Raw genomic sequence first — 13,750 nt, 5'->3', positions numbered from 1 at the left:
TCTGTTTGTTCCTTATAGGAATGTATCTGTTGAAAACCTTAGAGAAAGCAATATACTACCAGTTCTGTCTGGCATGCTGTCACCTAATTATCACAACGGCAAATGTTTGTAATAAAAATAATTTAATAAGCAAACAACCACTTTATACACTAATTTCAAGTTTTATATGCTAATTTCAGTTTCAGAGCGGACTACAGAAGGACTTTCTCATGGAAGATACATTCTTCCCTCTTCTGGTATGTCTGTAAAGGCTGGTGTAATTAAGGGGTTTAATTAAAATCCTAAATGCTTACTCCATAAAAATAGCTTTATGACATACAGAAAAGTGGATTTTTTCCATTATAATTGCCTGTCTAGTGTATTGGCAGTGTAAGAGTTCAAGTGAGAAGCTGTAAACACTTTTAAATAATTTGTTTTCAATTTTATTATTTATAAATTAAGTTCCTTGATGTTTTCTTCATTCATATTGCGATAAAGCTCCTAAAGGTGCACTTACTGTGTCAGCCACCTCTGTTGCGGCTGCATACATTTAAAAAAACAGTACTAAAATACAATTATGTGGCTTTTAGCCCATTGAAACCCCACCAATGCATTGAAGGAGTGAGTACACCAGGGCTCAAATTTAGTTTTTTCCAATGTTTCACAGCTCACATTGGCTTTAACCTTTGTACTTTGAGGGGCCTTGTGTTTGTTTTTTTCTGGTTATTAATTTTTATGGGCTCGTGGCATATGGGCTGCTGTCCAGCCATGCCCGCAGCCACTGCTCTGTTCCTCACGCACAGCTGGAGATATTGAGAAGGTTTTGGGGTACTTACCCCCATCACTGGTATCAATGAGCCCCTCACGGCACCGGCTTGAATATCGTGTGCGGCTTTGAGCATCACAATACAAGAAACACATTGAACTGTTGGAGAGAGCCCAAAAGAGGGCAACGAAGATGGTGAAGGGCCGTGAGGGGAAGCGTGTGAGGAGCGGCTGAGGGCGCTTGGTCTGCTCGGCCTGGAGGAGACTGAGGAGAGACCTCAGTGCAGCTACAAATTCCTCATGAGGGGAGAGGAGAGGCAGGCATTGATCTCTGCTCTGTGGTGACAGTGACACAGCCTGAAGTTGTCAGGGCAGGATATTAGGAAAAGATTCTTCCCCCGGAGGGTTCGCTGGGCAGTGGAACAGCCTCGCCAGGGCAGTGGTCACAGCACCAGCCTGGCAGAGCTCAAGAAGCGTCGGGATAACTCTGAGGCACACGGCAGGATTCCTGCGGTGTCCTGCGCAGGGCAGCCAGCGGGATTCGCTGATCCCTGCGATATCCCTTCCAGCCCGGGCTATCCCACCATTCCCAAAGGCACAGCCCCCTCAGCTTCCCCCTCAGGGACACCGCCGGGGTGCGGGGGGCGGGAGGCGCATGCGCGGAGCGGCCGCGAGGGGGCGGCACGGCGGCGGGGCGGGGCGCGAGCGGCCGCTGGGGGCGCAGCGGGGCGGCCGCTCGCCGCCTCAGCACCGGCCAACATGGCGGCGCGGCGGCCCCGCTCCGCCTCAGGTCAGTGCTGGCCCCTTCCTGACGGGAGCGGGGAGGAGGCGGCGCGGCGGGCGCCCTTCCTCCTCTCGGGGGCGGCGGGCAGCTCCCTCCCGCTGTATCCCGGGGGCGGGGAGGGATGGCCCGGGCTCTGCGCCTCCCTAGTCCGTCGCGTGTCCGTTGCGTGTGCCCCCCTCCACCGCGCGGCCCGGCGCATCGGCCCCGGCGCTCCTGGCATCACCCGGGCTGAAGCTCATTCCCGGGATTTAACCAGCGAAACCCCTTCTAGGCAGGCCCGCAGGCAGAATGAGTGCCGGCCGAGCCCTCACGGAGCCGGAGGTGCCGGGGGGATGCGGGACCGGAGCCAGGAGGCTCCAGCCCCCATGGCCGCCGCATCCTTCACCGTGCGGGGCTCTCCGGGCATCGCCGCGCCTCGTCCTGCGGCCCTTTCGGCACTGGCACAGTTCCGTGTGCTGCTCAATGTCCGGAACATCATTTGTCGCATGCAGGAGTATTTTTCATCGGTAGAAAATGCTCTGGCAGCTACTTGCCATAGAGCATGTTATGCTTGTGTACATGAGTTTTGGTTTAAATAATAATAATTTAAGGGCGGAATTAATGTGACTGTTCATGACAGTGTTTTAATATTCTCCATCTAAAGAAGTTAAACATGTTGTCCTCAGTACCGCAAAGAAAGAACATTCAATAACAAGTTCTCAGCATTATGGATCTCACTATTTATTATTTAGTACTCAAGACCATGTGGTAATAAAGGGAAATAATGCACACCTATATATGTACTTCTTGCAGTCTTTGAAGCTTTTACCCATACTGGTAGTACAAATTAAAAAGCTGTCAAAATTCTAATAAAATGTTTATATCCACAGTCTTACTTTAATTCTAGGTAATAATTTAACTTCTTCTGGAATGTCCTACCCATACTGCTGAATCTAGATTTAAGCTTAAATATATTTAACCAAAGTGGACTTCAGTTCATGTGTGTATGTCACAGACTGTGATACACTTTTAAAATATTTTTCTTTAAAAATCTAGACCCATCTCTTTCCTCTGATGCTCGAGTATACACAGTGTTGAGGATCTCTTAATTTGAAATTGTAGGATGCCTGTTTTGAAAACATTGACAGAATTGTCCTGAAAACATGGAACCTAACTGAAGTCCCTGTGTCATCTGTTTCACTGGAAAAGGAACAGAAGTCGATTCCTGGCAAATGCTGATGCCTGGTCCTCTGAGGAGAGCACTGGGCCAGTTCTTAATCTTTCCAAGTGTTGGTCTGTCCCTTTGGTTTTTGTTGGGTTTTTTTGTTTGTGGTAGTTTCATTGGATGTCTCTTGAACAGGCAGAGGGTTCTTGTTCACCTTTGTAGTGCCAGGCATGGATTTTATTGATCATACCACTGCTGTAGCCTTCTGCGCCTTACCTTGGTGATGGCATAGAATCCCCAAATCCTTTTTTCTGGGAGCTGCTGGACCATAACTTGTACATTGTGATTTAAACCATTGGATTACCCAGTTAATGCCCAAACTGGGTCTGGGGCTTTCACATAACTTGTGAATTTACTCTATAACTGAGAAGATAACATGTTTTAAAATTGCTTTTTCTATTTCAGACCACGACAGTGACGATGATTCCTACGAAGTGCTGGATTTAACAGAATATGCTCGACGTCACCATTGGTGGAACCGCTTGTTTGGCCGGAATTCAGGACCAGTTGTAGAAAAATACTCTGTAGCCACACAGATTGTGATGGGAGGTGTGACTGGCTGGTGAGGGAGCTTCCCTTTCCATAACTGACTTAGACCTTTTACTTTGTTAGAAGATCCATTTCCAAGGGTATTTGAAAGCAGATAAATACATGTTTAATGGGATTTCCTTTAACATTGATCAAGCTTGTTCATGTGTGAATAATTTTAGCTTATTACTCTGACTCATCATTATGAAGTGTTTTTTAATAGTGGTGAAACATGAGTTATCCAAGGGAACTCATACTAGTTACTGTGGAAAAGATTTGGGAAAATGTCAGAGCTCTAAAATGACAAGAAATAAATGGAAAATTACTGCATGTAGCTTTTACTTTGTATGGAAAAGCATATTTCCTTACCTAGATTTAGAAACTTAGTTATATTATGGCTGAGCCATATTTACAGGTAAAAGAAATGAAGGAAAGAAAAAAGGATGGCAAAATGTACTTTTAATTAAGAGCCTCGTTTCCTGGAGACTTTTTTCTTCTAAATTGAGCTGCAGCCATGTTGAGCAAATTCACAGTTTACTCTGATGTTAACTGATACATAGCCTAGTTGTACTAGGATAATTCATGGTGAAAGCTAGACAGTAAAGATGAGAACTTAAACTGGAAAATGTCACAGCCTGAGCAGCTGTGTCAAGGTATTTGTTATTTGTCAGAGGTATTTGAATGGTATTTGTCTACTCCAGTACACAGAAAAACTGTAAATTAATTGAAAAACACCATTATAGTAGCAAAGTGATTTTTAAAGAGGGATTATGCAAGAATTAGAAGATGAAATAAACTAAAAATGAAATTATTGTACCAGGCTCAGTACAGCTTTGTGGTGTGGGTTTAGCTTTCAGTCAGAATTTTTTATTTGCTTCTGTAGCCTTAAAGTTATTTTAAAAAGCTATGTGTACATGTAAACTCAGATGTTTCTAGGGAATAGTTCATTTGGCATCCATAAAAACTGGCTTATTGAATGATCTGGAAAATGCACATTTCAGTATCTGTAGATGCACATCTCTCTGGGTGCCTACTGATGTATATAAATAACAATTCACTATTTATATGCAGGGGAAAAAAATTCCCCTCTGTGTGTGAGCCAGTGTTTAGACACACTGGAATTGCCCAGGGAAGCTGTGGAACCATCAGCCTTGGAAACTCATGTCTGAGTCAGGGCGCTTGGCAGCCTGATCCAGCTTTGAGATTGGATTGGGCTCTGCAGCAGTTCTGGGAAGGTGACTGGCCCAGGTGACCCCCAGAAGCCCCTTCCTGCCTTGTCATTGTTCTGTAATATCAATATCTGTTCTCCATTTGATGAGGGAGGTTTGGAGCCTGAGACCAAGGTAATTTTCTGGTTGCCTTGATCCATTAAAATAGACTTAACACCATGTCCCAGCAGAGTGCCCTCTCTGAGTTTAACTCTTGTGATAGGGATGTGCTGGTTTTTACTAGATATTTCAGTTATGAGTTGTGTAGTTAATATAAATTACAGTATAATGTATTTACATTCCACTTGGGAACAGTTATAGTAGCACTGTTATGTAATTATGCTGTGCTTTATTAACATGCTACATTTAATAGCAGTAAGATCTTGGGATCTCAAGGTTACATTAAAGGGGCCATCAGACAGCCAGGAACAAGCAACCATTACTCACATTGTATTGTTTTAAACATTGTTAATTTAATATTGCTTGCATTAAATAGCCTTGATTTTTAAATTTGTAAATATGAAGTGATACATTTGCTTTTTAAATGAAATAGTGGTAATAGTTGCAGTTAGGAATTGTGTAGTGTGGCATTGTTCAGCAGAAAACTTCATTAGACTGGGTTTTTTTTGTTTTGTTTTGTTCCCCTAAGGTGTGCGGGATTTTTGTTCCAGAAAGTCGGAAAGCTTGCAGCAACTGCAGTAGGTGGTGGCTTTCTTCTGCTTCAAGTATGTAGCATTTCATGCTTTATAAGTTGGCAAATGTTATTTACTAAACAATAGGAAAAGCAGCTGTTGGGTAACATTTAATTAGGAAGGCATCTTACCTACTTCATTTTTTCAGTCTTATCAGTCAAAACCTTACATTTGAGCTGGAATATTGTGTACAAATGTACAAAGGAGATACTTCTAAAATCAGTGGTAAATCAGAATCTACTCTGTCCTGTAAAATAGTTTGTTGTAAGACAAGACAACTTCTGTGCAGAAGCTGAGGTACTGTGTGTGGTTTGATGTTGCCAGATGAGAGGAACTGCCTGTAAACCTATGGTTAGGGAGAATTTAAAATGTGTTTGTTTTACTTTGGTTTGATAATTTTGTCATAGCTGCTTTGGCAGTTGCCTGGAAGGCTCGCTCTGGTCCCAGTATGAGCTGTGTTTTTCTGTTTTCTCCCTTTGCCATATTTTATCTATTGAATCTCTTAAAGCCTGGCTGAATTTTGACAGCTTCATTGCATTCCTCTCTCTGCTGGCTTTCGGGTTCAGAAGTTTTTAATTATGTTATCTGGCATGATCATTTGCATTTTTCATCATTGTGATTAGGGGAAAATATATTTCAAAAAAACCTTTGAATTAGATGAAACTTTAAGTGAAGGAGAATTGCATGTGTCCCTTCTGTTAAATGCCAGGATTTTACTGGCATTTTTCATGTCTTAATACCTGTGAGCTTCTCATTTTTCCACAGATTGTTCTAGGGGTATAGATTGGTGCCTACTTAGGCTCAATGATACACAATTTCTTCAGAGGGGAGGTTAAAGACATTTATTCTTTCCAGCATCACCCTGGAGGGTTTCTGAAAGGCATATCCTGCTTTTATTTCTTTTGATTGTAGTGGCTGGTGCAGCCAAGTGCTGATCAGGAAGGGTGGGGTGGTAACTGCTGCTGTGTAATACATTGCAGTGTTGCTGTTGTGTGAAGTACACATATTTTCTTCATAGTCATGGTCCCCCACTGGTTTGGGGGCTGGTTTGGTTTTTTCCTCTCCCCATGTTTTGTATGCCACTGATCTTAATTGTTTTAAAGATAAGTATTTTATCAATATGACTGAATAGCTGCCACACAGAGACACCCAGGGTGGAGGCAGCAGATTGCTGCAGGTGCCTTCCTCAGTACTCCTGACTACAGGAAGCTGAAAAGTTAAAGCTGAGGCCTGTAGACAGAGGAGAATGGAAATTGAATAAAACCCATCACTTGTGCAGCATTTTTGCTTGTTGAGCTATGAAGTTTGGGGAGCTTTCCTGTACATGCAATAGATTTGCCATGTGGTTGAGTGTCTGATTTCTTGGTTGATCTCATTTACACTGAATCCAAAAAGGAATGTTATCCAAGAGGAAATATGAGTTAAGTATTTTGATTGGATTGTCTATATCTTAAGTAAGATCAGAATCTCCTGAAAGGAAATGAAGTAAATGCCTTAGTCTCTCTTTTAATTCAAAACACTTTGCATTTTAAGGCTGAGTCATAAATTCTATGGTGTAATTACATTTCTGTAGTCTTTAATTTTTTCATTTAAAGATCACACATCTTGATTCTATGAATACGTGTTCAGTGCTTCCCCTGAGTGGGCAGAAGAGTATTTCAGCACATTACTAGAAAGTTCCTTTTTATCTGTAAATTTCTCTGAAGTTGCAGATTTCATTTCAACTGCTGATTGCAATATTGACATTATAATTATATGCTAGAGAACTACAGAAGGCACGATTCTTGGCTAAAGCCCATTCAGTGAAATATTTCAGTCTTAAAATTTAACAAATAGAGTTTTTTCTTCAGTGGGTGATGACTTCATCTCAAGAAACGTCGAAGGAAACTGAAAGCAATACATTCTTCAGTGTCAGTTTGTACAGGAAGCAAAAAATATTTTTCATATTTTTGTAAGTGATCTAAAACTTCAGTCTTAATACAGATTATCTGAAAAGTAGTTGGAGAAAAATAATAAAAATTACATGAAATTTGCACAGTTTTTCAAAATCATGATTTGTTATCACATCTTTGTGGTGAATATTTCCACACCTTAATTTGATTAATTTTTATTTGTTATTAACAATGCTCTTTTTTTTTTTTAATAGATGTAATTCTTCAAATATGCTAGTATAAGAGCAATATCCAGGCACTATATTAAGGAATATATAATGCATTTCTCATAACAAGTAAGGGATTTTCCCTGTGTGAATTCTCATTTATACAGCACAGTTTGCTAAAATCCTGAAGAGTAGGGAAGTATGAACTGAGGTACTCTTGGTTCTACTGTAATGAATTGGTTAAAAACAATTGTTCTTAATGAGCACCTAGTAGCTCTTTATTTTTAAAATCCTCAAGAGCAGTTCCATTGTCTTTTGTTCTGCAGTGAGCATACAAATTACAGCTTTTTCTTTTCTGTGTTGTCTAGTACTTAATAATGAATTTAGATTCTTATGCAGTTATGTGCTTTCACTAACATATTTTTCCTCATCCCATTAATATGCCATTGATGAATTAAATTGAATTCTTCATTAAATTTTGTTCTAATTTAGGAAAGGTAAATATGTGAAAACAACACAAGAAACAAAAACTCTGAGATGTCCTTGGCTTTATCTTTTGTTGCTAGTGCACCATGATGATCAAGGAATCCTAGCATGGGTTGGGTTGGAAGAGACCTTAAGGACCATGGCATTCCAGCCTAGTGTGACATCCCAGTGACATTCCCAGGGAGAGAACAATCTGCTTCTGATGCTGGGGGTTTAGTGAGGAAGAGTTGGATTCGATTTTATCTTGAATATCCCACAGGCAGTGGGGACAGTGGAGCTGTGCCTGCAGATGGTGGCTGAGGGTACAGCCTCTCAGTTCAACTCTTACACAGAATGTTGTGTCACTTTTCAGTCCCTCCTTGTCAGTGAGCTTGTCTCCTTGTCCTCTCCCTCCTTGTCTCCTTGAGCTGAGACTTGTCAGATCTGTTGTGGAAACTGGGGGTTGTTCCCTTCCTAAACAGCAGATAATACCTCAAAGTGCCTGTGAGTTCTGTGCCCTGCAGCTGAGCTCACCTGTGCCTTCAGGCCTTGCTTGGGCTCTTTTAATGTGAAACATTTTGCCTTGAGGAAATTGTCCCATCTTGCTGTACAGACTTTTTGCTCCAAAACATTTTTCTGCACATTATTCATGTTAATGTTTCACAATAACAAAGTACCTATGTGCCTCTCCAGTATCACCCCCAAAATGAGGTCTGCTTTTGAAGATTCTCAGTTTTCCTTGATTAATGTCAAGAAAGATAACACATTTTTAGTGCTCCTGCACTGACGTATTTCTTTAATTGCCTTTTTGAAAAAATTTTTCAACACCTTTGGAAGGTCTTGAGCAAATTATGAGCTATGAGATATATAGATAAGTATATATCTATGGTTCCATTATCAGATATAGAGAGATTCCTGTGAACCCAAAATCCACTCTCCCATAGGTCTCTTTAATAATATGTGCAATTAATATGTATAGACCTATATGACTTCTTAATATATCCAAGTATGGTTATATTACTTGTTATTTTACTTGGCTGTTGTAGGGCCTGAGTAAAAAAAAACGGTTAATTTTGAGAATTTGCATTTCTGTAAATTTACTGTTATAAGCAAGTAGATTTTTATGGTACATTGGAGTCTAAAAATTGAAGTCTGTTTTTTCAGCATTTGAGTTCAGGGGTATTATTTCTGCACTTATATATGAAATTATGTAATTAGTGGGGTTGCAGCCAAAGTAGATATGACATAGGTTCTGTCACTGCCAAAGTACAGGGTTTTTTTTCTTCTCAGTTAAAAAAATTATATTCAAAACATTACCCTCTCTTGCTTATTTCATAAACACTCAATAAGTAAAATTGGAGTCTCTTATTTCAGGCCTACAAAGTTCAGGGAGAAAAGATGTCTGGTTTTGATACAAGTGTAAGCTCTGCAGTAGTTACAAACAGATCTTAATTAAAAACTTCTGCCTCATCTTTGTGCTCTCTGGATAACTGAGCTAATTAAAGTTGTCTTAATGAAATGTTTCTTCCAAGAGCCATTTGCATTTTACAAGCAAGCAGATACATTAGCATTTCTTACATTGTGTTGGACTGAGTAGATCAGTCACATTTAATTTTCAGTTGTATGAGTGAGAAGGCACCAGTTCAATGCTGGGGCCTTTTTGAAATTCTTGTGGTCATGTTAAATTCATAAAATAACAATTGCCACAATGTGCAGCTGTTTTTCTTTTCCTGATATTTCATCCAGTGACTGGATGTGCATCCAGTAGAGTTTTCAAACAGGTTTCCTGCTTTGATACGGTACAGACAGCCCTTAATGAGCTGTCCCTGCCTGGCACTAGTGCCCATGTGAATAAATGGTTTTACAGTAGACAGGCAAAGTCAATTAATTTGTTATTAATTACATTTGGAGGCACAAAGTTAAAGAGAGTTTAAAATGTAGTAATTTCATTTTGCATTTTTCCAGTGAATTGTTTTTTTTTAATTATGCAAAGGTGGAAATTGAAGTTGACTTTCTTGCAGAGGTGAGGTTCTAGAAGTTTTGTTTTGAATTCAGACAAAATCTGTCTGACACTTGTTTAATTTGATCTTTTTTCTGGATTATGAAATCCTCAGTTTGTGGTGAAATAGGTTGCTTAGTTACTGTGGCCGTCGTAGTACAAGCTAGATGGTCTAATTTCAGTTATTTGGTGGAAAGATCCATGTGAAAGTCAAGCTTCAGAGCCTGTAAGTGATGTGAAACTAAACATAACAAATTGTGTATTTAGGCTTAACCTAATAAATTGTTCATTATCTGTGACTTATGTTTACCAACTGGACAGTTTGCATAGAAGGCTGGTAGGTAAATTGGGTGGATTTCCCACCCACATGTGACCTTAAGAAGTACCTGAGAAATCTCACACTTTACAAAGAGTTTTTGTATAACAGTCATTTGTATGTAAGTTTAGTGGTTTATAGCTATTTGTCCAAACAGCTAAAATAAGCAGTAATCCTTAATTTTGATTTTTTTCTCTTTTTTTCCCCCCAAATGATGAGTTGTTTAACTGTTTTCTAGAACATACACCAATTAAATATTAGTAACAGAAGTAAGGCAGAGGTTTGGGATGATGGTTAGACATGCTGAAAAATTTGGAAGTTTGTGTGTAAATTGGTATGAACCAGTCTCCTCAAACGTATTCATTTTTCTGATTTTACAGAACTTGTACTGTTCTCAGGCTGTGTTATTTTTCTACTTAATGGTTTTGTTTTGTAAGAAGGGTGAGAATTCTCTTGTAATGAGTAGGTTTTTTTTTTTTTTGTTGGATAGTTTAAATTGGGTAGAATAAAATAAAAGAGTTTTCAGTGTTTCTAATGATGACTTTGATTAGCCCTGGATACTGCGTCACAAATCAGAATTCTACAATTCTGAAAGAAGCTGAAACAAAACAGTTTTTTCATTGTTGTCCTATGAATGTATTTTTCTTACAAGTAAAGTTACAGTAAATGCTGAAGGAAAAACATTGCAAAGCTTTTATAACTAAAAAACAGAGAACTGGTAAAATTAACAATCATCTACTGAACTTTGCCATTGCTTGTTCTAATTTGGGCTGCTGTCACTGAGGAAAGGTTGGAAGCAGAGAACCTGCTGAAATTGGAAGAATGTCTTTTCCTGTATCTGTAATAAGTAAAAATAAAAATGATTTTATAGTCACCAAGACAATGTATTTTGATTCATGAAATGTGAACTGCAGCTGTACTAACTCCCTTTATTTCCCTAGATTGCTAGTCATAGTGGATATGTACAAGTTGACTGGAAGAGAGTTGAAAAAGATGTAAACAAAGCAAAAAAACAGTTAAAAAAGCGTGCAAATAAGGCAGCTCCCGAAATCAACACTCTGATTGAAGAGGTGAGTCGAAGCTGATAAACTCCTTTTTACCAGTCAGGTTTTCTTACCTTCCACTGCAGGTGATAATGAGTTGAAAATGCAGATGCAAAACTGGAATGCATCAAAAACAGTTTGGCTTTATAATTTATTTAAAGTTATCAGATTGTGCTGTCTTTTATTCATTCAGCTTTCTGGTTTGGTCACTGTTAAAAATGACATGTGAATTTGTTCTTGGCAGGTGACAAAGCCAGTAAGGTCATGACATGGTAAAAGTTCAGGATGGTGTGGGTAAAACATGGTAACTACAAAGACAAAACCCAAATCTTCTTAGACTGCTGATAATAGAATTACTTGTCTGGACACGAATGACTTCTTTTGCAGAAAGATGTAGCTACTCTGTAACAGAAGTTGTGATTTTTATCTCACTTTTATACATTTTGGAGAGTATCTGTCTGCAGAATCTGCTATGTTGAGAAGAGGTAGTTGTGATACTGGTCAGTGTCACTGGGGCTGTTTCACCCTGTCATTTGAAGACTTCCATTTAATCAATTTTGTGGTTGTTTGGGGTTTTTAAAGCCTGTTTTTACATATTTTTCACATTTCATATGTGCAATCTAAGTTTCATTCTGAATAACTGAGAATCCTGACTGGGAATGTGCTGCAGACAGTGAAACAGCAGCCACACTGGTCTTCTGTAATTAATGAATTTTTGACATCTCAGATTAAACCTATATGGAGTTGCATATAGATTGATAAAAAATTACTTTAAATTTTAATGTGAATATTAACTGAAAGTTCAAGATTGAGGGTTTTCTTGCTGCTTCTGTACCTCAAATACCTTAACCTCTCCTTCACTACTGTCCTGTAGAAATGGATGGAATAGCATGGGGCTTTTGGTTTTCCTTTGTTTTTTTTTTCTGCTCAGATTATATGAGTTTCTTGTAACTGTGTGTTAGTTGCCAATCTGGAGTGTTTGAAGCAGAGGATTTATGAAATGGCACATTTGATAAAAGTCGTTATACTCTGTGCTGCTACTTCATGAAATACTCTACACCCATGTCATCATACATAAGTGCTTTTTATTCCTAGGATTAAGTTGTTAGGAAACTGGCTTATAATGGAGTTCATTTCTTTTCCAATGATCTTCCAAAAAGCAGTATTTTTTCTTTTAAAAAATTACCATGTGATTGCAATTGAAGTCATGGTGGTGCTCATGCTTTTTTTGACAAGGTAGTTTGTAAAACATGTCTTATTTTAATCAAAACAAGAGTGGTATTGGCATGAAATTGCTGTAATAATTCCTCTGTATTTTGACTTTTTAAAGGTTCACTGTATTTTAAAAATATTGTTAACGACAGCTGAGAGTCAGTTTGCATTACATTGGTGCCACCTATTTTTATATGGTTTTAGACTCATGGTTTTCCCACTGCACCCTTCTCCACAAGTTTAGTGTTTTTCTTTCCAGGAAGTTATGATAAGTATAAAATAATAATGTCAGACACAATTAACTTTATGAATATCACTTTTCTTCTCAGTCAACAGAATTTATCAAACAGAACATCGTGGTGTCCAGTGGCTTTGTTGGAGGCTTTTTGCTGGGGCTGGCGTCGTAAGGACCCAAACATCTCTTCCAGATGGGATCTGTGTCAGCCAAGATCAGTTGTGACACACTCTCTGCAAGCAGTGTGGGTCACTGGACCTGCCAGAGCAAGACAAGAGGACTAGCTAGACAACTTGGGAGCTTTTACATTTCAGGCTTTTGCCTCCTGAAGCTTGGTAAAACTAGGATTTGCTGAAAAACTGTGCAGTGTGCTCATTATAGCGTTACTGGGCAAAACTGGTTCATCCTCTTCATGTCTCTTTTTATCTCTGGCCTTTCAAGATCTAGCATTTTTTAAAATGTTATTCTTGGAATATAGCTATGTAACCATATTATAAGAATGAAAGCTCCATTTCTATGTTTTCAGTTAAATACTGTTTATTTAAAAAGTATTTTTCTTCATGCTGTAGTAGGTAGTATCAATGACTACATACTGTATATGATATTGTGTTTTCAGCCTCCTGGCTGTCCATCTTCTTTGGAAGTCACTGCAATAATCTGTAATACCTTTTTACAGAGTATTAAATAACAAAGATTCATGAGCTTATTAAAGGTGAAAATCCATTTTGGCCTTTGCGTACATAAAAAATAAGAAAGTCTCTCAATTTTAGCCTGCAGGGATCTGGTGCCAGTGTTTGCCCAGACAGGTTTTTAAGATGGTTTTAGTGTTTTGTTACCAAGTTGTTCTAAAGAAGCTGATAATCCAAACAGTCAGTCAGTGCATGTTGCTGCATTTCAAACTTGAACCTTTCAGAAGTTCCTACCCAAGGAAGAGTTTGCCCTGCCCTGATTTCTCTGGTCTTTACTGTAGCAGCAGATGAACGTGAACTGGAATCTCTCCCACCAGGTTTCTGTTGGGTTGCTGCTCACTTCTCTGAGCAGCCGTAGTGGTTCAGTAGCCTCAGATGGATGGATGAGTGTGAATTTGGAGACACAGGACATGGGATGTTGGACATACTAACCTGCTAAATATTTAGATTTATGCATCCCTGGGCTCCAGAGGTTTTATCACATGTTGACCTCATGTTTGTGGTGTGCTTGTGGCCAAGGTGAGTAAGGTATG

At 39.2% G+C, this 13,750-nt stretch overlaps 1 protein-coding gene across 2 annotated transcripts; it reads left to right on the top strand.

The window, feature by feature from the left end:
- The first annotated feature begins 1,379 nt into the window (after positions 1-1,379).
- On the top strand, positions 1,380-13,251 carry FUNDC1 (FUN14 domain containing 1). 2 transcript variants are annotated; one of them, XM_072935280.1, is made up of 6 exons: positions 1,443-1,534; positions 2,630-2,800; positions 3,138-3,294; positions 5,118-5,193; positions 10,980-11,108; positions 12,623-13,251. In XM_072935280.1, the coding sequence occupies exons 2-6, from the start codon at positions 2,740-2,742 to the stop codon at positions 12,698-12,700; spliced, it is 501 nt and encodes a 166-aa protein (XP_072791381.1). In that variant the 5' UTR covers positions 1,443-1,534; positions 2,630-2,739; the 3' UTR covers positions 12,701-13,251. The 2 variants fall into 2 exon arrangements, with proteins under 2 accessions (XP_002190216.1, XP_072791381.1); XM_002190180.7 differs by lacking the exon at positions 2,630-2,800 and having other exon boundaries at positions 1,380-1,534.
- Positions 13,252-13,750: the final 499 nt, after the last annotated feature.

The sequence above is a fragment of the Taeniopygia guttata genome, chromosome 1 (assembly GCF_048771995.1).
Source record: "Taeniopygia guttata chromosome 1, bTaeGut7.mat, whole genome shotgun sequence".
NCBI lineage: Eukaryota > Metazoa > Chordata > Aves > Passeriformes > Estrildidae > Taeniopygia > Taeniopygia guttata.
This window is presented reverse-complemented; position numbering and strand designations above follow the sequence as displayed.